Source organism: Pan paniscus, chromosome 19, assembly GCF_029289425.2.
Source record: "Pan paniscus chromosome 19, NHGRI_mPanPan1-v2.0_pri, whole genome shotgun sequence".
Taxonomy (NCBI): Eukaryota; Metazoa; Chordata; class Mammalia; order Primates; family Hominidae; genus Pan; species Pan paniscus.
The window spans coordinates 97687546-97712761 of record NC_073268.2 but is presented as its reverse complement, the minus strand read 5'-3'; the positions used below and the strand labels follow the sequence as shown (position 1 = coordinate 97712761).

Below are 25216 nucleotides of genomic sequence, written 5' to 3'. Positions count from 1 at the left end.
CACGGGTCCCATTCCTGCTGATGAGCAAATGACACCCTGGCCTGGACCTCCGGTGGTTCACACGCCCACGGGGGTCAGCCCCACCCCTGGGCCAGAGTCGGATTCCTACGCCAGGAGAAGTCAGGGAGGGCGGAGGGTGGGAGGAGGCATTCCGAGGCGCGCACAGCACCCCGTCCGTGTCTCAGGGGGCCTTCCTGCTAAGTGACCCAGGCCTCAGCTGGCATCACCCCCATTTGGGAGACAGTCCCAGAGTCCTCCCTGCCCCTGGTATGTCATGACGCAGAATGGGCCAAGGAGCTGGCTCTGCCCACCTGTCCCGCTGGCCTGGCAGGTGACGGTGCTGGATGTGGCCTTTTTGCCTTTTCTAAAGGCCACATTTTCCAGCCCATTCAACCTTCCAGAGCCCTCTGAAGTGGCCACAGGCCCCATCAACCAGTGAGGAGCTGCGTGACTGGGGGACAAAGCTGTGGCCCCAGGCTGTGGGGTCTGCACTCCTGCCCAGAGCCCCCACCCTGCCCTGGGATGTACCCCTGACCCGCTGGCACCAGGGACCAGGCCAGGCGGCGCAGGCGCCTTCCTGGGGATCCCGAGGCCAGAGCCTCAAGGTCTTGGCGGGAGCAGGAGTGGAGGTGGGGCCTGGGTGGGACGAGTGGGGCTATTGTATAAGTGGCCCCTCCTCGGGGCACTGTAAGAACAAGGCCCCAAACAAGGGCTGGCCACAGCTCCTCCTCCTGCGCCCTCCTCACCTCCTTGGGAACATGGTGCCCGGAACATTCCAGCACCAGTGTGCCCCTGGGAAGTCCTGCCTCCACACTGGGCTCCCTCCTGGGATTTGGGGACCTGCGCTGGGCTCCCTGGTGGGGAGCTGTGCTGAGGGAAGGGGCTGGGCAGGCCCCCAATGCTGACCCTGTGCTACCTGATTGCACGCTGTATCGGCAGGACCCGGCTGGCCCCCGGGCAGCAGGTAATGCCTGGAGCCCGGGCCCGACCCCAGGGAGAGACAGCATCTGTGTCCTGGGCCCCTCTACAAAGCCCAGATGGGTGGGGCCGGGCCGGGGCTGGGATTGGAGGGCCCAAGAGGGGGCTTCTGGGGTGGTCTTCTGGGTCCTGGGGAGGGGAAGTTGCCCACGCAGCACCTGCGTCCCCCATCCCTGAGTGGCTGTGTGCTCCGAAAGTGCAGGCTGGGCCTGGCCTGCGGGAATACCGACAGAGCCACCCACCCCTCTCTTTGCAGCCCAGGGAAGGGAGGCGTCCCCAGGGTCACACGTAGTGTGTGAGGAGCCCAGGCCTCCCCTCCCACTGCACCTGCCTGTCCTCGGACTCACCAGCCCGGGTGCTGGCCAGCATCCAGCTGGAAGTCCCTTGACCCCTCTGAGCCTCAGCTTCCCCACCAGGGCACTGGGGGTTGTGAGGAGGGACACAGAGGCTGTACCAAGTGCTCAGGGATTGGGGCTGTCATTGTGTGCCTGGAGCAATTGCTTTCAGCTGGGCCCAGGACTTTGGAGACTTTGGCTCTCAGCGCAGGAATGTGCCCTGGACTTGGGGGTGGGGTATCCCCTATACAGGTGCGGCCTCTACATTTCAAAGTAGCAGCCTGGCAGGGAGTGGCCCAGCCCTAGGCTGCACGGGGCCAGGCTCTTAAGGAGTCCTGGGAGCTCCGGAGGTGGTGTGGCCACCAGGTGAAGGTCCAAGGCTGCTGGGGCAGATGGCGGTGGCAGGTGGGCTGCCCAGGGTAAAGGTGGCCGGTTGGCTCTGGGCTCCCAGACATCCAGGAATGCTCCTTGTCCCGGCAGGGGTGGGGGCACTTAATTGCTTCTCCCACAGGACTGTGGGGCAGGGGGTGATGGAATTCCTGTCCCCGAAGCTGCGCCATGGGAGGGTGGGACCCCAGGCACGGCCCGGGGTGAGGGGCTGCTGGGGATGTGGGTGACTGAGAGGTGCTGGGGGCTGATTCTGGATGGGCAGGGCCAGCTGGCCTGGGTGCCCTCACCTCTGTCCCTTGGTTCCCTGCCTCTAGACCCTCAGGCCCCAAGGTGGGGCTCAGCCTGGGCTGCCCGCCAGGGAGGGATGGGGGAACTGAGGCCAGGCTGAGGCGCTGGTGCCTACAGCTCATCGCGCCCTTTCTGGAGTCTGAGATGGGTCCTCTTGGCTCTGGGATCTGCCTCTGGCCCCTCATGGAACAACTGAGCCTCTGGTGGGGGGCGTGGGGGTCAGCAAGAGGAGACAGATGGAAGGGCAGTTAGCAGGGGTGCTGGGCCATTGGCCTGCAGGGGCGGTGGCTCCAACTCTGGGCCGAGCACCCCCTCCTGCCCTGCCCTGGGAGCTCGGCCCTGGAAGAAAGGGGCCTTTCCAGGCCCAGCCACACCCTTCCTTGACCTGCGAGAAGCCCCGCTCATGCCCGGCCCGGCCCGCAGGAGTTTGAGAATGCGGAGGGGGACGAGTACGCGGCTGACCTGGCACAGGGCTCCCCGGCCACGGCAGCACAGAACGGGCCCGACGTGTACGTCCTGCCACTCACGGAGGTCTCCTTGCCCATGGCCAAGCAGCCTGGGCGCTCAGGTGAGGGCTGGGTGGGGAGATGGGGTGGCCTCCCTCCGGGGCCCAGGTGCTGGGCGTTGGGTGTGATCTGGGGAGACCGGAAGACTCAGCTCTGGAGTGGGGGCAGCACAGGGCTGGGAGTGGCCTGTGGGGTAGACGCAGTGTGCAGCCCTGGACTCCCTGTGGCTGCGTCACAGGCCGCACTGTGGGGCCAAAGGTGCATGTACCTCTTTCTTCTGGGCCTGGGGGCCGGCCAGGGGTTGGCAGGGTCCAGGACAGCCCTCGGCCTCCAGCCTCCCCTGCCCAAGGGGCTGCTATGCACAGGGACAGGGGTGGGCACGGGGCAGGGGTGGGCACTGGGGCAGGGGTGCGGGCTCTCTGGTCCTGGACATGGCCATGTGCTGGGGGCAGGGGCTCTTCTGCAGTCCAGGGATGCTTGACCCCAGATTCCTGCCCCCTTGAGCACCAGCCCTTCAGAGACACGGGTTCCATTGTGCATGGCAGGAGGAGGGGCGCTGGTGGGGCCCGTGTGGGCGGGTGGTGAATCAGCCTTTCACTCAGGCTGGGAGGAGGGGCCGAGGGGTGGGGCTGACCCAGGAGTGCAGGTGCAGGCAGGGCCTCAGCCACAGCCTCATCTGCCCCCATCCTAGGGTCCTAGGCCGACCACTCACCTGGGGCGGACGTGCTGGGGAGTTTGGGGGTGAATGGCCAGGCTTCAGGACCTCCCAGTTCTGTCTTGGAGCCTAGGTGGTGGGTGCGGGTCCCTCCAGAGCTATCAGATCTCAAGCCCCCTCCCAGGAAGCTTCTAGCCTGAGGCTTCCCCCATCACTGCCCATCCCCAGCTCCTCTGGGAACACAGAGGCAGGAGGGGTATCAGGCCAGTGGGAGGGGCCCCTGCCAGCCCTGTTGGGGCTCTGTTGGCACCAGGGCCTGTTACTGCGGTGCCATGCAGGCCACCTCACCTGCTCTGAGCTGTGCCTGGCTGGACCCTGAGAGCTGGCTATGAACTGTGCCTGGCTGGGCCCTGAGAGCCTAGCCTTCATCGTGGGTTGAGAGGCCCAAGGCACTGGTCTGGGACCTAGAGAGGGCCCCCAGCCCCCAGCTTTGGAGCCAAGGCCTCAATGCCTGTCCTACTCTGCCCCATCTCCTGGAGGACAGGTTCCCAGTTCGGCAGGAATCAGGGCTGGCACTTGAGCTCGAGTACATCTGTGGGCGGGCGCCGAGGACTGCAGCCACCCACTCAGAGCGTGAGGCCCTCGGACCTTCCCGGATGGCTGTGGGGGTCCCTGAGCCCTGTGCTGACCCTGCTGGAAGCTGCCAGGGACCATCCGAGGGGGTACTGCCCTTGGGTCCAGGGGCAGGTATGTGCCTGGCCCCCGAAGATTCTCAGAGCCACCTCTGGAGGATTGCTGTGGGGACTGGGGTCGGCGAACAGGGGCCCGAAAGAAGGCACTGGTTACCTGTCTCTCTACTTTTGCAGCTCTGGTTTCAGTTTTCTGGGGGGGGGAATGTGCTTCCAGGGAGGAGAGAGATTGGGGTGAGGTCAGAAAAGTAGCCCCAGAGGTCAGCGGGGAGAAACCTGGGCAATGGCCCCACCCGCTGGGGACTGCAGAGAAGGACGGCTGCCCGCTGCCTCCGGCAGTGCCCAGGGCCTCTGAACTGTCTCAGCACCCATGGTCAGGACCCCCACACTTGCTCAGGGACAGTGTGGGCCTGGGCGCCCCAGGGTGAGAGAGGGCTGCCCAGACAGGCTGGGCTCAGGACACAGCACCCGGTGGGCCCACACGCTCAATTCTGCCCTGCCCCACCTCTACATTCTCTGGGTCTCCAGGCCCCGGAAGGAGCCCCCTCCCCCTGGGCTCTCCTGGCAGCCAGGCTCAGACCCAGGCCTGTCAGCCCTCTGGGCAGTTGACGTGGGAGCAGAATTCGGGGAATCCCTCGGGGCGTGGGCAGGCATGAGTGGGCTCTGCCAGCGCTGGCCCCTTCGTCCCGGGCCTCACTGACCCTTCCTCCCGCTGACCTCACCCGGCCTGGCCCTTGGGGAGAATGGGCCAGTGTGCTCCGTGCGGGGCTGTGCCAAGCAGCCCCCAACAAAGGAGCCTTTGGTGCGCCCGGCGTGGGATGCCAGCCTGCGGCAGGGTGGGGGTGGGCCGCTCCGGTGCTCTCTCTGTGCCGTGGCCCCAGCCTCTTGCTCAGCCACACTGCCTGCCTGGTGCAGCCCATGTGACGGGTCCAGCTCCGGGCCCTGCTGTCCCTGGCCCGGCTATCCCAGTGGCTTCAGGCACCTTCTCCAGACCTACCCAGAAAGATGCCCGGATGGAGCCTGCAGCTCCGTGGCTTTTCTGGGAAGCAGCGGCCCCTGCTCTCAAGAGACCCTGGCTCCTGATGGTGGCCCCAAGGTTGCCAGCTGGTGCTAGGGACTCAGGATAGTTTCCCAGAAAAGGCCAAGCGGGCAGCCCCTCCAGGGGCCGGGTGAGGAAGCTGGGGGGTGCGGAGGCCACACTGGGTCCCTGAACCCCCTGCTTGGTTACAGTGCAGCTCCTCAAGTCCACGGACGTGGGCCGGCACAGCCTCCTGTACCTGAAGGAAATCGGCCATGGCTGGTTCGGGAAGGTACGTGTCCCGCCTGGGAGGGAGGACTCTCGCCTGGAAGGCAGAAGAGACACAGGGCTGCAGACCTGCTCCTCCTAGGAGCCACCCCAGCCCCGATGGTCCCTTCTTCGGTCTCTGGGCCCTGCTGGACCCTTCCCCAGGGAGGTCCTCAGCATCTGGCTGCATCCCCTTCTCCCTAGGGGGTCCTGGGGTCAGAGGTACCTGGGGAGGGGCCCTGGGAGGGAGAGGAGCAGCCTCTTGCTCATGGCCTTCCCCTGACCCTGGCCTAAACGAGACACCTGGGTCCCTCTTCCTCACTTCAAACCCCCAGAGAGAGAGAGAGAGGGCAGCGGGGGACCTTGTGGGGAGAGTAACACGAAAGACTCAGAATATTACAGCCAGAGGGTTGCCGGGAGGGATCCGGAAGCCACACCTCACCCTGCAATGAGTGGACGGGGCACAGGAGGAGAAGGGTCCTGTCCTGGGGGCCGGCGTGGGGCGGGTGGGAGAAGAGTAAGGCCTGGAAGCCGGGGCCGGTGGAGGCGGAGCAGCCGTGGGTGATGCTGTCTGTCCCACAGGTGTTCCTGGGGGAGGTGAACTCTGGCATCAGCAGTGCCCAGGTGGTGGTGAAGGAGCTGCAGGCTAGTGCCAGCGTGCAGGAGCAGATGCAGTTCCTGGAGGAGGTGCAGCCCTACAGGTGGGAGGCCACCGGGCACAAAGGCCCATGCTGTGCGGCCCCCTCCTCTCCCTCCCCTGCTCAGCCCGCCTCCCCCTCCCCACCTCCTCCCAAGTCAGGGGCCGCCTGTCCACTCCCGCAGGGCCCTGAAGCACAGCAACCTGCTCCAGTGCCTGGCCCAGTGCGCCGAGGTGACACCCTACCTGCTGGTGATGGAGTTCTGCCCACTGGTGAGCTGCTGCCCGGGGGGATGCTGGGGTCTTTGCTGAGCCAGGGCCCTCCCTTGCCCTGCCAGTGTCTGGTGCCACCCCCTCCTTGGGGGCCTCACATCCTCCCTAAAGCCAAGACCCAGGGACCCTGCCCCACCACCTTCCAGAGGAGGCGATGGGGAGACCTAGCCTCACCAGGGAGGGACTGTGGGGGCTGGGCACAGAACAGGCCTGGGCTGGGGCTCCCTGCACCCCTGGGGAGCTGCCAGCTGCTTGGTCATCTGCTCGTGTGCCCTGTGGTTCGGGAGGAGGCATCCTGGGCCAACTGGGGGGGGGGCCACTGGCCCACTTGGGCTCCACGGCCTCACTCAGGCTTGCTTTTGCCATGGGGGGCTGGGCCTGGCCACTTCCCCAGGCTGCCTGGAGTTCTGGGCCTGCCCATCAACGCCCCCCGCCCCGGGGACCCGTCCCCCCCTCCCCCGAGACCTGCCCCCCACCCCCTTCCACATACACAGCTCCTGCACTGAGCCGAGGCTGTCTGTGGCTGGGCTGGATCCCCTGCTGGCTTCCCTCGGGACAGGGGCCCTCACACACTGGCGTCTGGACTCCTGACGTTGACCGTCCCGGGGCTGGGCTTTCGGCAGGTCAGGGGCTGCCGGCCAACCCTCGACCACCAGCCCCAGATTCCATCAAGCAGATCCACTTGGGCCCTGTGTTTCTCTCTCTACCACAGGCCAAGGGACTCCTGCTGCCCGGGGCTGGCTGAGGGGCAGTGGAGAGGAAGGCTTCAGTCCAGCCCAGCCCTGGGGGACACGGCCCCCCTCCAGGAACTGCTGGGTGCTGGCCACTGTGCAGGGCACGAGGCTGCTCTGGGCAGCTGCTGTCCCTCAGCTGTGGGTAGGGGTGGAGGAGTTGGGGAGGTAGGTGGGGACCTCCCAGGGTGGCCAGCCCCCAGCCTGCTGGTGACTGCGCCACACCCCCTTTCTGCAGGGGGACCTCAAGGGCTACCTGCGGAGCTGCCGGGTGGCGGAGTCCATGGCGCCCGACCCCCGGACCCTGCAGCGCATGGCCTGTGAGGTGGCCTGTGGCGTCCTGCACCTTCATCGCAACAATTTCGTGCACAGGTGAGGGCGGGCGTGGGCCAGCGGCCGGGAAGCCCTAGGCCAGGCCCCTCCCCTGAAGGAAGGGCATAGGGTGGGTCCTGCCTCAGGGGGCTTGCGAGGACCGGCCAGGTTCATCTCATGCAGCATCAGACAACCACTATGCAAAGGGATTTTATGACGTTTTTGAAAAATTGGGAAGACGATGGTTTGATACCCACTTTGCAGGTTTAGACGAAGAGACGCGTACTGTCAAGCTGGCCTGTTCTCTGTCCCCGAGGCAGTCAGCCACCACCCTGCAGCCCCGCGCCAACCCCACACTCTGTCTCCCTCAAGCCCCAAAGGGAGGGCTTAGCAGGCCCTGCTTCGAAGAACCCTGGAGGGAGGGTTCTGTCCTGCTTGGGCCAGGATGCCCAGCCCCTGGGGACCCCGGGGGGACATGCTGGAAGAAGTGGCGAAGGACACGTGGCCCCGTCAGCCCCAGACGCCGCACGGCTGTCCTCTCCAACAATATCCTGGTGCTGAGTGATGACTCAGGCGACTCCAGCATCAGTGATTTTGTTGAAGAGGGCAGCTGCCAGCCTCCCGACCTGCCTGCCGGGCCCCAGCTGCCCTGCCCCCAACCCCAACCCACCCCACTCCACCCCATAGGCCCAGGACACATGGCTCTGTAGCGATCCCCTGGCACGCAGACATGGGCTTTATGTGGGGAGGGACAGGCTGGGTTGGCCTCTGTCCCCACCCTGAGTCCTGAGCACAGAAGTAATACGGCAGCTGTGGTCATATCTACCCAGTACCCTGTGCCTCCTCACACCCACGTGACCAGCCAGGCAGGGGTCAAAGCCAGCAGCCAAGGCAGGCTGGGTTGGAGGTAGTGCCAGGCGTAACCTGCGTTCTTTCCAGACCCTACCCAACCCTGGGGCCAGTGGTGGCTCAAGTGAGAGTGAGCTCCAGCTCTGAGTGGGCATGGTAGGGCTGGACCCTAAAACTGGACTCTGGCAGCCGGCAGGACCCCTGGGACACTCCAGGCCTCAGTTTCCCCATCAATTCCCACCTCCTGGGGAGCCGAGAGTGATAGTGTAGTAGAGCTAGGAGGAGAGGGTCCTGGAGAAGCGTGGACCGGTCCGGGAGGGTTCCGGCAGGTTCTCACCCTCTCTAGGCCCCATTCTCCTCTGCACTGTAACATTTGAGGCCCACGCACACAGTTCCTCCCGAGGTCTCAGGGTTGGGCACAGAGTAGGGCCCTGGGCAGGGATGGGGGGTGGCAGTGTCTCCAACGCCCCTTCCAGCCTGGACTGTAAGCCATCCAAGTGTTGGCAAAGGACCCTGTGCTGGATGCCCCCGCCCGGCACACCCCACTGACCCTCCCCCTGCCCCCACCCGGCACACCCTGCTGACCCTGCCCCTGACCCTGCCTGCAGCGACCTGGCCCTGCGGAACTGCCTGCTCACGGCTGACCTGACGGTGAAGATTGGTGACTATGGCCTGGCTCACTGCAAGTACAGAGTGAGTGGGGTGGGGTGGGCTGGGCTGGGCATGAGGGGCAGGGCCTGCGCTGGCAGGGGTGACCTGTCCCTGTGCCAACAGGAGGACTACTTCGTGACTGCCGACCAGCTGTGGGTGCCTCTGCGCTGGATCGCGCCAGAGCTGGTGGACGAGGTGCACAGCAACCTGCTCGTCGTGGACCAGACCAAGAGCGGGAATGTGTGGTGAGTGCGGCCCTGGTGGCACCGTGAGGGGCCAAGGCCGAGTGCCACCTGCCCACCCATGTCAAATCATGGCCATGAGTAGTGAGGTCGGGGGGCTGCCGGAGCCACCTGTAGTGGCCACACGCCAGCAGCCCAAGTGGCTGGTTGGGTGGCGACCCCACACTGGGGGAGATACCACCCTGACAGGGTGCCCCAGGGACCCCATGGTGGGGTCAAGGCATACGTACAGGGCCAACAGCCTGTCCTCAGCATGCCGGGGGTTCTGTCCTGGGATGGGGGCCTTGGTGAGTACCTGTCCCTGGGGAGAGGGTCCGGGTGGGGTGTTGGCTGCCTTCACGGGAGTGTAGGTCAGGCCGTGCCAGGCAGAGGGGCTGACGGTGGTGCTGGGATCTCCCACGACCACAGCCTGGAAGCCCCCATCCTGAGCGCCTAGCCCGGAGCATTCATTCACACCTGGTGTAGACTCTGAAGGGGCAGGGCCGAGCCGCCCAGGGGAGTGGTCTGCCCTGGGGTGGGCGCCCCTTCCTGCCCTCACCTCTGCTGCTTCCCCCACTGCTTCCACCACTCCCGGGCTTTGGTCTGGCCGCCTTCTGCTTCTGGGGAACTCTCAGATCCCATGGGCCAGGCCCCCTCCCTGAGCTTTTGGGGCCTCCCCTAAGCCACTTGACTGCCCCATCATGGACACTGTCCCCTCCTCACCTCTCCACCAAGGTGCCCCTTCCTGGCCTGCCCACCCACTGCACGCTGGCTGGGGTCTCCAGTCACAGGGCTCTGGCCAAGGTCATGGTGACGTCTTGCCAAATCACCTCTGTCTCACTCTGCAGCCTCTTGGGACAGCCAGGGACCAAAGTGGCTGGGTGAAGCCACAGCCCACGGGGAAGGAGACCCCAGTTACCCTACCCGCCTGCACGCTCTGTGCACCCCTGCCTGTTACCCAGCCCTGCCCATGCTGGCCTGAGGCGTCCCCTCTCTCCCCTTCCTTCCCCCTCCCGCCCCCTCCCTCAGCCCCCTGCTGGTGTGGGCCCTACTCTGCTTTGGGCTCCACGCCCGCCCTCCAGCTCCCCCAGGGCAGCTCCCACACCGGGCAGTGTCTGGTCTTCAGCGCATCAGTGAATGAATGAATGAGCGGACAAGCAGATGGATTCGGCCAGCCCGGCCTTTATGTGCAGGCTCCACAGGTGCTGGGCTTGGGCCTGGCAGGGTGCACATTGCCTGCTGAAAGGAAGCGCTGTCCTCAGGGAGGGGCGGCTGGTATGGTACCAGGCCCCGGTCCTGAGGCACTGGCGTGATGGCGGGAGCTGCCCCATTCGGCGCCCCGGGGATCCTGCGCGGTTCTTGCTGTGGCAGGCTGTGCCCAGCCCTGGCTCACGGCTGTCGCCCCACAGGTCCCTGGGCGTGACCATCTGGGAGCTCTTTGAGCTGGGCACGCAGCCCTATCCCCAGCACTCGGACCAGCAGGTGCTGGCGTACACGGTCCGGGAGCAGCAGCTCAAGCTGCCCAAGCCCCAGCTGCAGCTGACCCTGTCGGACCGCTGGTGAGGGCCCCACTGCCCTGTCCCGGACAGCTAGGCCGAGATGGGGTATCCTGATCCCCAGGCAGAGGCGGCTCACCCTGACCCCCTGGCGTTCCAGCCCTGCCTGGTCTCCCCTCCCCTCTGGTAGGGCCTCCACCCGCCACCTCTGCACCCCTGTGTACAGGGAGGGAAGGCTTAAGGGTAGTGCCCAGCCCACCTCCTGCTCCCACGCTGCTGGGCTTGCCTTGGCAGATTTGGGGTGTCAATTAAGTGGGAGATACCCTTAATGCCCCCAAGACACTGGGAGTTAGGGGAACCCCCATCCCTGCTCCAGGGACGCGTTCCTGGCCAGCGTTGCCTCTGACGTGGCCCCCGGGGGACCTCCTCGCAGGTACGAGGTGATGCAGTTCTGCTGGCTGCAGCCCGAGCAGCGGCCCACAGCCGAGGAGGTGCACCTGCTGCTGTCCTACCTGTGTGCCAAGGGCGCCACCGAAGCAGAGGAGGAGTTTGAACGGCGCTGGCGCTCTCTGCGGCCCGGCGGGGGCGGCGTGGGGCCCGGGCCCGGTGCGGCGGGGCCCATGCTGGGCGGCGTGGTGGAGCTCGCCGCTGCCTCGTCCTTCCCGCTGCTGGAGCAGTTCGCGGGCGACGGCTTCCACGCGGACGGCGACGACGTGCTGACGGTGACCGAGACCAGCCGAGGCCTCAATTTTGAGTACAAGTGGGAGGCGGGCCGCGGCGCGGAGGCCTTCCCGGCCACGCTGAGCCCTGGCCGCACCGCACGCCTGCAGGAGCTGTGCGCCCCCGACGGCGCGCCCCCGGGCGTGGTTCCGGTGCTCAGCGCGCACAGCCCGTCGCTGGGCAGCGAGTACTTCATCCGCCTAGAGGAGGCCGCACCCGCCGCCGGCCACGACCCTGACTGCGCCGGCTGCGCCCCCAGTCCACCTGCCACCGCGGACCAGGACGACGACTCTGACGGCAGCACTGCTGCCTCGCTGGCCGTGGAGCCGCTGCTGGGCCACGGGCCACCCGTCGACGTCCCCTGGGGCCGCGGCAACCACTACCCTCGCAGAAGCTTGGCGCGGGACCCGCTCTGCCCCTCACGCTCTCCCTCGCCCTCGGCGGGGCCCCTGAGTCTGGCGGAGGGAGGAGCGGAGGATGCAGACTGGGGCGTGGCCGCCTTCTGTCCTCCCTTCTTCGAGGACCCACTGGGCACGTCCCCTTTGGGGAGCTCAGGGGCGCCCCCGCTGCCGCTGACTGGCGAGGATGAGCTAGAGGAGGTGGGAGCGCGGAGGGCCGCCCAGCGCGGACACTGGCGCTCCAACGTGTCAGCCAACAACAACAGCGGCAGCCGCTGTCCAGAGTCCTGGGACCCCATCTCTGCGGGCTGCCACGCTGAGGGCTGCCCCAGTCCAAAGCAGACCCCACGGGCCTCCCCCGAGCCGGGGTACCCTGGAGAGCCTCTGCTTGGGCTCCAGGCAGCCTCTGCCCAGGAGCCAGGCTGCTGCCCCGGCCTCCCTCATCTATGCTCTGCCCAGGGCCTGGCACCTGCTCCCTGCCTGGTTACACCCTCCTGGACAGAGACAGCCGGTAGTGGGGGTGACCACCCGCAGGCAGAGCCCAAGCTTGCCACGGAGGCTGAGGGCACTGCCGGACCCTGTCTGCCCCTTCCTTCCGTCCCCTCCCCATCCCAGGAGGGAGCCCCACTTCCCTCGGAGGAGGCCAGTGCCCCTGACGCCCCTGATGCCCTGCCTGACTCTCCCACGCCTGCTACTGGTGGCGAGGTGTCTGCCATCAAGCTGGCTTCTGTCCTGAATGGCAGCAGCAGCTCTCCCGAGGTGGAGGCACCCAGCAGCGAGGATGAGGACACGGCTGAGGCCACCTCAGGCATCTTCACCGACACGTCCAGCGACGGCCTGCAGGCCGAGAGGCTGGATGTGGTGCCAGCCTTCCGCTCTCTGCAGAAGCAGGTGGGGACCCCCGACTCCCTGGACTCCCTGGACATCCCATCCTCAGCCAGTGATGGTGGCTATGAGGTCTTCAGCCCGTCGGCCACTGGCCCCTCTGGAGGGCAGCCCCGAGCGCTGGACAGTGGCTATGACACCGAGAACTATGAGTCCCCTGAGTTTGTGCTCAAGGAGGCGCAGGAAGGGTGTGAGCCCCAGGCCTTTGAGGAGCTGGCCTCAGAGGGTGAGGGCCCCGGCCCCGGGCCCGAGACGCGGCTCTCCACCTCCCTCAGTGGCCTCAACGAGAAGAATCCCTACCGAGACTCTGCCTACTTCTCAGACCTGGAGGCTGAGGCCGAGGCCGAGGCCACCTCAGGCCCAGAGAAGAAGTGCGGCGGGGACCAAGCCCCCGGGCCAGAGCTGGGCCTGCCGAGCACTGGGCAGCCGTCTGAGCAGGTCTCCCTCAGGCCTGGGGTTTCCGGGGAGGCACAAGGCTCTGGCCCCGGGGAGGTGCTGCCCCCACTGCTGCGGCTTGAAGGATCCTCCCCAGAGCCCAGCACCTGCCCCTCGGGCCTGGTCCCAGAGCCTCCGGAGCCCCAAGGCCCAGCCGAGGTGCGGCCTGGGCCCAGCCCCAGCTGCTCCCAGTTTTTCCTGCTGACCCCGGTTCCGCTGAGATCAGAAGGCAACAGCTCTGAGTTCCAGGGGCCCCCAGGACTGTTGTCAGGGCCGGCCCCACAAAAGCGGATGGGGGGCCTAGGCACCCCCAGAGCCCCACTCCGCCTGGCTCTGCCCGGCCTCCCTGCGGCCTTGGAGGGCCGGCCGGAGGAGGAGGAGGAGGACAGTGAGGACAGCGGCGAGTCTGACGAGGAGCTCCGCTGCTACAGCGTCCAGGAGCCTAGCGAGGACAGCGAAGAGGACGCGCCGCCGGTGCCCGTGGTGGTGGCTGAGAGCCAGAGCGCGCGCAACCTGCGCAGCCTGCTCAAGATGCCCAGCCTGCTGTCCGAGGCCTTCTGCGAGGACCTGGAACGCAAGAAGAAGGCCGTGTCCTTCTTCGACGACGTCACCGTCTACCTCTTTGACCAGGTGGGCCGCCGCCACCCGGGGTCTGCCCGGGGCTGGGGGGTCGCGCTCCCGCAGGAAGGGGTGGGAGCGGCCGCGGCTCCTGGCGGCCGAGCTACCTGGTGCTCTCTGATTCCTCCAGGAAAGCCCCACCCGGGAGCTCGGGGAGCCCTTCCCGGGCGCCAAGGAATCGCCCCCCACGTTCCTTAGGGGGAGCCCCGGCTCTCCCAGCGCCCCCAACCGGCCGCAGCAGGCTGATGGCTCCCCAAATGGCTCCACAGCGGAAGAGGGTGAGCAGGGGTGGGGCTGGGCCCGTGACGTCACGGGAGGCAGGGCCTGGTCCGTGCTGTGTGGGAGGCGGGGCCTAATGTGTGACATCATGGGAGGAGCACCTGGTCTTTGACGCGTGGGAGGCGGGCTTTGGCCCGTGTCGTCATGGGAGGCGGGTCTGGTACGTGACGTCACGGAAGGCGGGGCCTTGTCCGTGCTGCATGGGAGGTGGGGCCTGGGCCCGTGACATCATGGGAGGCGGGGCCGGGCCCGGGCCCATGACTGTGGGAGCGGGGCCGGGCCGGGGTCCCAGGCTGTGGGCGCGAGTGACGCCGCGACCTGGGCAGCAGGTGGTGGGTTCGCGTGGGACGACGACTTCCCGCTGATGCCGGCCAAGGCAGCCTTCGCCATGGCCCTAGACCCGGCCGCACCCGCCCCGGCTGCGCCCACGCCCGCTCCCTTCTCGCGCTTCACGGTGTCGCCCGCGCCCACGTCCCGCTTCTCCATCACGCACGTGTCTGACTCGGACGCCGAGTCCAAGAGAGGTGAGGCCTGGGCGGGGCTGTGGCAGAAGGGCACGCGAGAGGTAGGGCACGCGGGAGGCAGGGCACGGAGCTCCGAGGGTGGGGCCCCTCCGTCTAGGTCCTGGGCCGGGCCAGCCCCGGCTCCGCTCCGCTCCGCTCCTTCCCGGCCCCGCTCCTTCCCGGCCCCGCTCCTTCCCGGCCCCGCTCCTTCCCGGCCCCAGACCTAGCCTGGCCCTCGCCTGGCCCCTGCCTTTTCCCTGCCTTTTCCCTGCCTTTTCCCTGCCTTTTCCCTGCCTTTTCCCTGCCTTTTCCCTGCCTTTTCCCTGCCTTCTCCCTGCCTTCTCCCTGCCTTCTCCCTGCACTCGGCTCTCCTCTGCCTGACCCTACCCCGCAGACCTGCGGCAGCCCCTCTCACCGGAACCTTCCCAGCCAGAAGTCCCTGCAGACCCAGGCCCCACGGTGCCCAGGTGGAGCCCTGCTGGGGGCCTGAGCCACCGCTCCCGGCCATGGCCCTCCACTATCCGCCCCACCCCAGGCTGGGCTCATCTCTGCCAGGTGTCCCTACCCCTACAGCCCCTGCCCACGTGCCTGACAAGTGCCCACCTCCTCGGAGAAGGCCCCCTGCCATCTTCCTCTTCCCTAGCTGTCCTGGCCTGTGGCTGCAGCCTTGGGGGAAGGGCCTGTCAGCCTCACCCCTGGTGCAGGGTGCCCCCTGTGTGGCTGAACAAGCAGGCAGGTCACCAGGAGGCCACTGCATGACCTTAGCCATCCCCTTCCTGTTCAGGCCTCAGTTTCCTTATGTGTAAAACAGGACTCGGAGGCATTTGCTGAGAGTTGTTGGCCTGAGTCCAGTGACAGGAGTGGGAGAAATGGGTCCATCTCTCACCTAGACACAGCCAGATCTGCTGCAGGGAAGGGGCCCGGCCTGTATGTGGGCCAGGGATGGAGGCCAGGTGGGAGTTGCGGGGGAGGCAGCCCTGGTGTCTCAGAACCCTGCGTTCACTTTGTTGTCCTGCTTGCCAGGACCTGAAGCTGGTGCCGGGGGTGAGAGTAAAGAGGCTTGAGACCTGGGCAGCTCCTGCCCCTCAAGGCTGGCGTCACTGGAGCCCCTGCCTGGCAGCAGCGAGGATGGTGACCGAGAAGGTGGGGACCACGTCCTGGTGGCTGTTGGCAGCAGATTCAGGTGCCTCTGCCCCACGCGGTGTCCTGGAGAAGCCCGTGGGATGAGAGGCCCTGGATGGTAGATCGGCCATGCTCCGCCCCAGAGGCAGAATTTGTCTGGGCTTTTGGGCTTGCTGCTAGCCCCTGGGGACGCCTGGAGCCACAGTGGGTGTCTGTACACACATACTCAAAAGGGGCCAGTGCCCCTGGGCACGGCGGCCCCCACCCTCTGCCCTGCCTGCCTGGCCTCGGAGGACCCGCATGCCCCATCCGGCCGCTCCTCCAGTGTGCTCACAGGACACTTAAACCAGGACGAGGCATGGCCCCGAGACACTGGCAGGTTTGTGAGCCTCTTCCCACCCCCTGTGCCCCCACCCTTGCCTGCTTCCTGGTGGCTCAGGGCAAGGAGTGGCCCTGGGCGCCCGTGTCGGTCCTGTTTCCGCTGCCCTTATCTCAAAGTCCGTGGCTGTTTCCCCTTCACTGACTCAGCTGGACCCGTAAGCCCACCCTTCCAACAGGGAACAGGCTGCTCCCACCTGGGTCCCGCTGTGGCCACTGTGGGCAGCCCAAAAGATCAGGGGTGGAGGGGCTTCCAGGCTGTACTCCTGCCCCGTGGGCCCCGTTCTAGAGGTGCCCTTGGCAGGACCGTGCAGGCAGCTCCCCTCTGCGGGGCACTATCTGGTCCTGTGCCCCAGCTGCCAAAGGAGCGTGGGGGCCATGCCCCGCAGTCAGTGTTGGGGGGCTCCTGCCTACAGGGAGAGGGATGGTGGGGAAGGGGTGGAGCTGGGGGCAGGGCAGCACAGGGAATATTTTTGTAACTAACTAACTGCTGTGGTTGGAGCGAATGGAAGTTGGGTGATTTTAAGTTATTGTTGCCAAAGAGATGTAAAGTTTATTGTTGCTTCGCAGGGGGATTTGTTTTGTGTTTTGTTTGAGGCTTAGAATGCTGGTGCAATGTTTTCTTGTTCCTTGTTTTTTAAGAGAAATGAAGCTAAGAAAAAAAGAAAACCTTTGTGTGTTGTCTTCTGAGGTCTGCCGATGATAAAGTCCTGGACAGGAGGGGCTGTGCCAGGAACCCGATGCCAGCCCTTCCTGGGGCCAGGAGGAAGCTGCCCCTCTCCTCCCCTCCCCACTGTCCTCGGCACACCCTGGTGGAGGGGATGGTGTTCTGGCCCTACTGTGTGGGGGGGCGCAGGGGTAGAGCCCTGCAGGTCTCCCTTCCTGCAGGCCGAGTTGGCCTGGTAGGGACGGGTGAAGAGAGTGGACCTACAGGCCTCTCCAGGACAGCCTCCTCCCTGCCCTTCTGAGGGCAATGTCTGTCTGTCCCTGGGCCCAGGGTGGAAGGCGGAGGCAGGAGAGTTGAACACAGCTGGGCTTCCCTGCACCCTCCGCTGGCCAGCTCTCAACTGCCCTCCTGGCCCGCCAACTCTACAGCTTCCTCTCCCCGGGGTGTGAGTGGCTGTAGGCAGGAGTGAGCTCTGCTGGAGACACCTCCCCAGCCAGGTAAGGGCTGTTGTCACCAGTGCAGCTCAGCTCACCACACTGTATTTCACCTAACAGTATCGAAGAGCACAAACCTGCTAATGAAGTTTTAAAACCCCCAATTCCAGCAGAGCTCCCCAGTGCCTGCAGGAGTCAGCGGAGGTGGGTGGGGGAGGTCCACCCAGGAGTCCTGGGGCAGACCCCGGGAGCGGGGAAGCCCCCACCTGCCAGCGGGCACCCTGCTGGTGACCCCGCATAGCACCTGACAGCTGGCCTTTGGCCGCAGGAGCGAGCTAGGAGGCCCTGGCAGCAAGGTTCTGGATGGGAGGTTGGGTAAGGAGGAGGGCTGGGGCCTGCCTGAGGCAGGAGGGGAGGCCCTTGTGACATTGCCAGTGGGAGTGAGGGGCCCAGGAGAGCCCCACCGAGGGGCATGGGGAGGGACCAGGCCCCACACTCCAGGTGTAGCTGCCGGACCTGCAGGGAATTACGTGCTTATGGGAAGTTCATCTTCCAGCCAGGGTGCGGGCGCTCCCATCCCCGTGCTCCCGGCCTTCTGGCCCTTGGGCGGACAGATCACACCTGGTGCAGGAGGAGCCTGTTTATTAGGCAGGAGAAGCAGCAGGGCAGCCGGGCTCCCCTCCCAGCCACCAGCTGGCCAAATGTCCTCCCTTAACTCAGGGGTACCCAGGGCTCCATGGCCATGTGACCAGAGGCGTGTACCCTCAAGAGGCGGCCCCTCAGCCCTGGGCAGCCCAGCCATTGGGTCTCGCCCTTCAGGGGCCTGCACCCCACTCTGCCCGGCCCTGCCTAGAACAGCTGGAATCCAGTCCAGGCCAGACTCAAGTGGGGCAAGACCAGGCAGCTGGGGCCTGGATGTTCTCTACACAGGAACGCACAGATGATGACAGAACAGGCTACATGGGAAGGGCGGGGGAAGCCACCAGATGGGCAGCACCGCAGATGTGGCCATCAGCTGAGGAGGGGGGCAGACCTGTCGTTGGTCACTGTCGGCTTCAGCTGGACGTGGGCAAAGGGATTCCTGAAAGAGAAAAACGTGGTTTTAATTTTTAGGGCGGAAGCCATGGGTGAATTGTGCCACCTGGGCTGCCCGATGCCCCAGGGATTCCCCAGTGCTGGATGCCTATCGTCCGATCTCAGGGCACAGAGCTCACAGACAACAGACGCTGCTTTGCGGGGCAGGGAGGGCCAGGCGCTGTCTGCAAGGCTGCCTGACCCCCAAGTCCACTATGTGCCCTAGACAAGGCAGGGTGCCCCCACCCCGATCCATCACCCTCCCAGCAGCGTGGGCGGGGTGGGGCGGGGCAGGCCAGGCCAGCCGCAACCTCCCAGTGAGGGGCGGACATCACCACTGAGGCTGGGGACTCAAGACAGGCCTGAACCGGGCACACACCAGTTTGGTGGCTCCCCCACCAGGCCAGGCCCACACCCAGGGACACAGCATGGCAGAGCGTCCAGCCCAGCCCTGGCATGGGGGCATCCAGAGAAGGCAGGTTAGGCTCACGGCTCCCGCAGGGCTGCAGATGGACACCCATGGGCCCTGCAGAGCAGCTGGCCATCCCCTGGGCCAGACAGTGGTTCACCTGTTGTGGGCTCAGCCACCTGTCCCCCAAGGGGTGCCGCGCCCTCCCCCATATCCCCGGGGCCATAGCTGATGCACAAATACGACTCAAGACAAGAAGTTGAAATGGAACAAGATGAGCACAGATGAGAGGGATGCCTGAGCCTTTCTCTTTGGAGTCCCCACCCCCGGAGGGGACAGCACAGGACAGGATGGGGGATGTCAGGCAGCTCCAAGGGTGACAGCACAGATGGCACGTGGACACGAAGACGCAGCAGGGACGGGACTGTGCTCTGGCAAAGCTGTGCTTGGACTCTGGAGCCATTACCTGGAGTGGAATCACCTCTGGCACCGCTGGGTCCACAGGAGCCCGGGCAGCCGGGAACAACCCTGGGGACGGGCAGGCAGACTCCGTCCAGCTACCCGGGAAGAAGCACAGGCAGCCGGAAGCAAACCCTGGGGTGGGCAGGCAGGGTTCCGTCCAGCTGCCCAGGAAGAGGCACAGGACAGAGGCAGCTCCCTAAGCTTTCCTGAGGACCTTGTGTTTTCTAAGAACTTGAAACACTACAGACTGAGTTTTTAAGAGAATAAAGTACGTGGAAGAGACTGACAGGTCTGCGGAAGGCTCCCAGACTCCCAAGATGGCGTCTAAGCATTGGCACCCTGCTGAAAGGATCTTTTGATCTACTCTCAACGTGCTGGAGCCTCAGGGTCTGCTGGATCCCCGGCTTTTTTCAGCTTTGATCGGTGCAGCTTTGCCCTTCCTGGGGCCTGGGTAGGGGCTGCCTAGGGGCCCGCTGGTGAGGATTCCACCTCCATCAGTGATGTCTGCCCATGCCCTGTCTGCCTGCCAGGCTAGACCCACTCCTAGGGAAGTGCTCTGTGGCCCGAGTTCCTACGCAGGCCCAGGGTCCGGAGGGAGCTCTGGGGAGATTAGAAATGGGGCTGGCTGGGCATAGTGGTTCCTGCCTAGAATCCCAGCACTCTGAGAGGTCAAAGCAGGAGGAACCACTTGAGCCCTGGAGTTCAAGACCAGCCTGGGCAGCAAAGTGTACCCGTCTCTACAAAAAAAAAAAAAAAAAAAAAAAATAGGCAGGTGCGGGAGAGTGATGCATGCCTGTGGTCCCAGTTCCATGGGGGGCTGAAGTGGGAGGATCGCTTGAACCCAGGAGGTCGAGGCAGTAGTGAGCTGTGTTCTCACCACTGCACTCCAGCCTGGGTGACAGAGTAAGACCCTGTCTCAAAAAAAAAAAAAAAAAAAAAAAGTGGGTTCCCAGAGAAGGGTCCTAGATCTGGCCCAGACCACAGCCGAGGGCAGCGCAGCCGCGTGGTTCTCACTCCTGCCCCGAATCACAGCCGATTCTCATCAGAAAGTCAGTGGCAAAGGCACATCGCTTGCCTGGACCCCACGGGGAGCTGCAGGGGTAGGAAGCCCTCCACTGGTGCAGGCCTGTTCTCTAACCTGCATTTTTCTCTTCTTGTCTCCCAGAACAGTGGGACCAGGTGGAGCGTGCTGAACCATCCACACTGGGTGGCTCTGAGGACGCTGGGGCTGGGGCTGCAAATGCTGTGTCCAATCTCAGCCTGACGGGGGCAGGGGGGTCGGCGGGGATGGGGAGAGCGCAGGCCAGAGCCCAAGGCTGGCTGGGACAGCAGGCCCACAAGGAGGGGCTGGGCATCCCTATTTCCCCCACCCTGGCCCCCACCCCCCGGCTGTCTGGGAAAGACGCGCCCAGGAGGCCGGCGGGGAGCTCGCTGTGCTGAGTGGGGGCCTAACTGAGCCAATAGAATATGACAAAGTTTGTAGCCCAAGGCCACTGCAAGGTCACCACACGGAAGCCACAGACATTGGTCCCTGCCGGAGGACACGTGCCAGGCCCCACCTCCTGCAGGACATGGCCCTGGGCAGCGATTGCCACGAACTACCCAATGACACCACCAGCACCTCTCCAGCCAGCAAAGGAAAGTCACCAGACGTGTCCAAGAGCGGAGGACCCTGAGGAGGGCCTGTGTCATGTGTGCGGGAGCTGTTGGGCGGGCAGGGCGCTGGCCTCAGAATGCAGAGGCCTGGGCTCTGTCTCCTCACAGAGAGCCTCCCCTCAGAGGCCCCTAAGCAAGGCCGCAGGGGAGACCGGTGGCTTTTCTAATTTTTAAATTGTATTATTATTTTGAGACAGGGTCTTGCTCTGTCTTCCGGGCTGGAATGCAGTGGTGCAATTGTAGCTCACTGCAACCTCCACCTCTGGGCTCAATCAATCCTCCCACCTCAGCCTCCTGAGAAGCTGGGACTACAGATGCGTGCCACCATGCCTGGCTAATTTTTAACTTTTTTTTTTGTCAAGATGGGGGTCTCCCTAGGTTGCCCAGGCTGATCTCGAACCCCTGGGCTCAAGAGATCCTCTCGCCTCAGCCTCCCTAAGTGCTGGGATTACAGGTGTGGGCCACGGCGCTCGGCCAAGCGGCAGCTTCACCAATGACTTGAATGTGAAACAGAAGGATTCCGAGAAGAAACGGAGCCGTCACAAATGCATTTCGACCAGTTGGGTGACTCCAGACCCAGAGCCGGGCGGACAGCACCTGTTCTCTGTCTTCTCGCGTCAGCTGTTTCTTCGTGTCTTCGGAAGGTGGGCCCTTCTAGAATCGGGTCCAGCGTGGGCGCTTGGGCCTCCGCTGACGAGTATGGACAGCGGCCAGGGGTGCTCGCCCCTCCACTCTCATTCCAAGGCCCCCTTCCCAGGGCCCAAAGCTGGGGCATGACAGGGTGGCAATGGGATTGGGGAGTCTCTTGGCCAACTGCAAGTGGCTTTCGACACTCCCAATCCCAGCTGAGTTGTCAGACCAGGCAGACTGCGTGGCCGGGAAACTGGCCCCTGGCACTGTGGAGTGGTGCTGGGGCTGAGCACCACTGCCCCACTGGCACTGCCACCCGGGGTCTCTGCCCTCCAAGGGACGTGGTCCCTGACAGAGGCTGTGCCAGCCTCATCTTTGAGCCTTCACCCCTTCCAAGCCTCACCAGGCGAGGGCAGTTCAGCCCCCTCAGCTCAGAGGGACCTGGGGGAGTCGGGGGGTCTGGAGGCCTCCCAGAAACAGTGTCTCGGAGGGAGGAAGATGGAGGCGGAAGGCAAGGTGGTGGCCAGGGCCAACCCAAAGCATCTCCATCCAGTCCCCAAAGTTCAGGAGCATTTTTCTACCTAATCTTCCAGAATTTGTGCCGAAAATCAACAACAGAAAGGCAGTGAAAGAAGACAGATCCATGATCTGCCTGTGGCCTGGCTGCCCGTGGGCCAGGTGCCTGCTGTGACCACCAGGGAGACACAGGGACCAATGTCCTTTGTGAAGGATGCAGGGCCTATGGGCCAGGATGCCTGCTGTGACCACCAGGGAGACACAGGGACCAACGTCCTTTGTGAAGGATGCAGGCACTGGCTTTGCAGAGCCGCCCTCCTAGCAACTTGGGGATGGAAGGGTGGTGGGAAGCAGGACCCACCCAGACACAGGTGTAGGCGATTGGAAGGTGTGGGCAAGGGCCCCCTATGAGGGCAGAGGGCCTGCTCCTGGACACCCTGGCACATCCCAAATATACACCAGGCACCAGGGGAGTGGCCCACTCAACCCGTGAGGAAATGGACTCAGACCCGGACTCCAGAGTCCCACTGGAATTGGACCCATAATGGCCCTGTGGTCCCCGGAGTGAGCGTCAGCTCAAACCTGGACCCAGCAGCCCTCCAGGTCTGCAGATCCACCCTAGGGATGGAGCCAGTGTCTTGGGTCCACGTTGTGGGGCTTTGGGGACAGAAGAGACAAGGTCAGACTAACAGCACAGCCCGGTCCCCAGTGGGCCCAACACCTGGCTCCAGTGCCTATGGAGCTCCCCAGGGTTCTCCCCAGGACCCTGACTTCCAGTCCCCACAAGGCTGTCAGCCCCAAAGGCACACACACCTGAAGGAGCCCAACCTGGCGCTGCGAGTCAGGCGGGAAAGGCCCGGGCTGCAGCTGCTTGCCGGGGTCACCCTTTGACTATAATTGAAGCGCCCAGCAGGGCAGGAGAGGACCACACAGAAGGTCAGGGCCAGAGCCACACCCAGCAGTGAGAGGAGCCCCGGGCACAGCCAGCCAGAGCCCACAAGCTTCCGGGAGGGGAGAAAGAGACCATGAACCCAAGGAGGGGACCCAGTAGAGAAGGCCCAGCACCCAGAGCAAGAGGCAGGCTCGGTGGACCCCTGGCCCCGCCATGCAGCCGGGCCCTCCCCATCCAGGCTGCGTGACTGAGGCCAGAGGGCCCGTGTAGAACCACTGGAGAGGCCAGTGACCGCACGAGAACGCCAGGCAACTTACTAACTCTAGTCAGGCGGCTCAGAATCTGGCCACTTCCACATCGGCGCTGCAAGGAAACACAAGGCTCAGTTGGAGGCAGCATGGGGTCTGAGGACTCGGGGGTGCAGAGGAGGGGGGACCACGGGCGAGCTGCCAGGAGACCTAGAACCCTGGAGCACTCGGAGTCGGCACACAGCTGGGGCTCTGGCTCTCCCTGGACGGCGCCTGCGGAGCCTGCCTCACTTGCGGGCCTGGAGGGAGCCAGGAGCCTGCCTCAGCTGCAGACGGCCCCCCGCAGAGCCCGGGCAGAGTGAGTGACTGTCACTGGGGCCAGCACCGTGTGCAAGCCCAGGTTATCTAGCAGGTGACTGAGTGCCGAGAAAATACCTGGCAGAGGTGGGCACAAGGCGGGGCCCCCACGGCAAAGACGCACGCCGGGAACCGGAAGGAGGTCCATACCCAACTCGTGCAATAAATAAAACTTTTATTCAAACAAGTAACTGCAGTACAGGGCACAATTCAGATTTTTTAAAAAAGGAAAGGAAACAGGAAAAAAATATGTTCAGCACTTTACATCTTCATACAAGTGTTGCTGTTTTGTGTCTACATTCATCCATTGAGCATGGAATCCCCTGGATTTGAAATCTTTAGCGGAGCGGGAACGCCGGCGCGGAAGGGTCTCTACACAGGGCCCAGTCCGCCCTTGCGCTCTCCTTAATGTCACGCGGTCCGCGTCTTGAGCTGCTTCCCACACAAACACTACCAGCCACGTCCCAGCCCACGGGGAGGTGTGCGGGAGGCTTTTACTAAACCACATCAGATAAAGGAGCGCCGCAGCTTCCCAGGGGCTCCCACCAGCGGGCAGGCTGAGCCGGGCTGTGCCCTGCACTCAATTCCCCAGAGTTCAGTGTGGGAAGAGACAATACCAGTAGCCACTGAGTCCACTGTGTTTGTTTCTAAAGTCACCAAGACACACAAAAAGACGAGAGCGTTTAGGAAGAACCGGGCAGGAACCGCCTGTTTCCCCCAGGTGGGGGGCGTGGGTGCGGCGTGCCCAGAGCTGCCCTCCCCCAGCCGGGCCCGGCCCGCACACCCTGCCCGGAGCAGCCAGGTAGCCCGGGGCAGCATCGATGCCCTCACAAGGCTGGTCAAAGGAATGTGGGGGTGGGGTGGTCTCTGGAGGTCTTTGGAATGTCCGTGTGCGGCCAGCTGGGCAGCGCCTGCCCCCGACCTTGCTCCCGCCAGTGCCCGACAGGAGGTGAGGCCACCGTGCCGCACTGCTCTATGTACACCTGGCCCGCAGTGTCCGGAGGGAGAAGCCCTCAGGTGCCCGGGCCCGGCCTCCCTCACAGGAGCGGCCGGCTTCCTCAGGAGGCCCCTCGAGCTTGGCACGAGCCCCCTTTCTCTGTGCACCCCTCCACAGGGGCCGGGGCGGCCAGGTACCCCAGCACCTTCCCTGTCCGGACAGAGGCCATCGCACCGGGGAAGTCGGATGCGAGATAACAGCGCACACCGGAGTCCATGCAGATCAGTTTTTGTATTTCAGGAAAAAAAAAGTCCTTTTTCCTGTTTTTCATTTTTTTTTTTTTTTTTTTTTTTTTAAGATTTTTCTTTTTCTTCAAACTTTAGACCTGGCTCACGGCGAGCCTTAGAAAAGCAGTGAGTGCCACAGACACTGCAGGGTGAGGCCGAGGGTGCCCCGCACGGCCCAGCAGGTCCTGCCTGGCAGTTTCTGCTCAAAAGGCTGGGACACACAGGATGGGGCGCGTAAACACGGGGCGGGGGGGGGGGCGGATGGAGCAGCACCATGGACCCTGGGGGATCACAGAGTCTGGGGTCACCAACCAAAAGGCAAGGGGCAGGTGGAAAAGAAAAACAACCCAAGAACAAACCAGCGAGAGCTGAGGAGGAAAACGGACGAGACCAGGGGGAAGGCGCGGAAGCTCTTCAGAGCAGCGGCTGCCTGGGGTCAGCGTCCTCACACTGTGGACACCAGCGTGCCGCTGCCACTGTGAAACAAAGCACAGGACGGCTGCCTGGCTGCACGACGCTGCCCAGCCACAGGCGGCGAGTCCGCCCGCACCGAGCAATGCCCTTTTCAGCAGCTCCCGTTGGCCTCCTGACCCTCCAGGAAGACCCAGGACAAGGGCGGAGCACAGATTGGGGCAGAGGAGGCTGCAGCCCCAGCCATGGATGCCAGCCTCAGCTACCCTCCCCAACCTTGCCTGACAGGGATGGATGGGGCCGGCCAGATGCGATGAAAGAGGGGCAGGGCCCGGGGGGTTCCCGTGTCACTCGGAGAAAGCAGGACGCCCTAAGGGACGTCCCCGGCTCTGACAGGGGTGAAGGGCCAGGCTGGGCCCTAAAGGAAGAAGAGGTGGCCCCAGGTCCTAGGAGAGGGACCTGCCCCACCCGGCCTCTTCACACCCACCCACAGTCCCAAAGACAGGTCTGAAAGTCCCCTTACCTGCTCATGGACCGCGCTCCATAGTCATCCAGGCCCTGGGGGCAGAGGCAGAAACATGTCAGGCTGGGTGATGGGGCCT

The 25216-nt window shown here is 64.6% G+C and overlaps 2 protein-coding genes and 1 long non-coding RNA gene across 14 annotated transcripts in view; 2 read left to right on the top strand and 1 right to left on the bottom strand.

The window, feature by feature from the left end:
• AATK (apoptosis associated tyrosine kinase) overlaps positions 1-16303 on the top strand; it is a 48663-nt gene extending 32360 nt beyond the window's left edge. For 3 of the 8 annotated variants that reach the window (XM_008956530.4, XM_008956526.5, XM_008956527.5), the window contains 12 exons: positions 2415-2559; positions 5072-5151; positions 5709-5827; positions 5949-6036; positions 7006-7139; positions 8537-8621; positions 8703-8824; positions 10210-10359; positions 10730-13364; positions 13483-13630; positions 13958-14155; positions 15158-16303. In XM_008956530.4, the coding sequence (XP_008954778.2) occupies positions 2535-2559; positions 5072-5151; positions 5709-5827; positions 5949-6036; positions 7006-7139; positions 8537-8621; positions 8703-8824; positions 10210-10359; positions 10730-13364; positions 13483-13630; positions 13958-14155; positions 15158-15198 (3825 nt within the window). In that variant the 5' untranslated portion in view covers positions 2415-2534 and the 3' untranslated portion in view covers positions 15199-16303. Of the gene's footprint in view, positions 1-2414; positions 2560-3696; positions 3900-4366; positions 4938-5071; positions 5152-5708; positions 5828-5948; positions 6037-7005; positions 7140-8536; positions 8622-8702; positions 8825-10209; positions 10360-10729; positions 13365-13482; positions 13631-13957; positions 14156-15157 lie in introns of those variants that run through there. The other 5 variants (XM_003831132.5, XM_034943074.3, XM_008956529.5 and 2 more) reach the window with 4 other exon arrangements.
• Positions 16304-17113: 810 nt separating this feature from the next.
• Positions 17114-25216, bottom strand: part of BAIAP2 (BAR/IMD domain containing adaptor protein 2) — an 81318-nt gene continuing 73215 nt past the window's right edge. For 2 of the 5 annotated variants that reach the window (XM_034943079.2, XM_057300339.1), the window contains 2 exons: positions 25138-25172; positions 17361-17816 (listed from right to left, as the gene is read on the bottom strand). In XM_034943079.2, coding sequence (XP_034798970.1) covers positions 17747-17816; positions 25138-25172 — 105 coding nt within the window. In that variant the 3' untranslated portion in view covers positions 17361-17746. The other 3 variants (XM_063599482.1, XM_063599481.1, XM_034943081.3) reach the window with 3 other exon arrangements.
• Positions 19677-23170, top strand: LOC129394473 (uncharacterized). The gene is made up of 2 exons (XR_008621763.2): positions 19677-20980; positions 21560-23170. It is a non-coding gene; the product is annotated as an uncharacterized LOC129394473 (long non-coding RNA).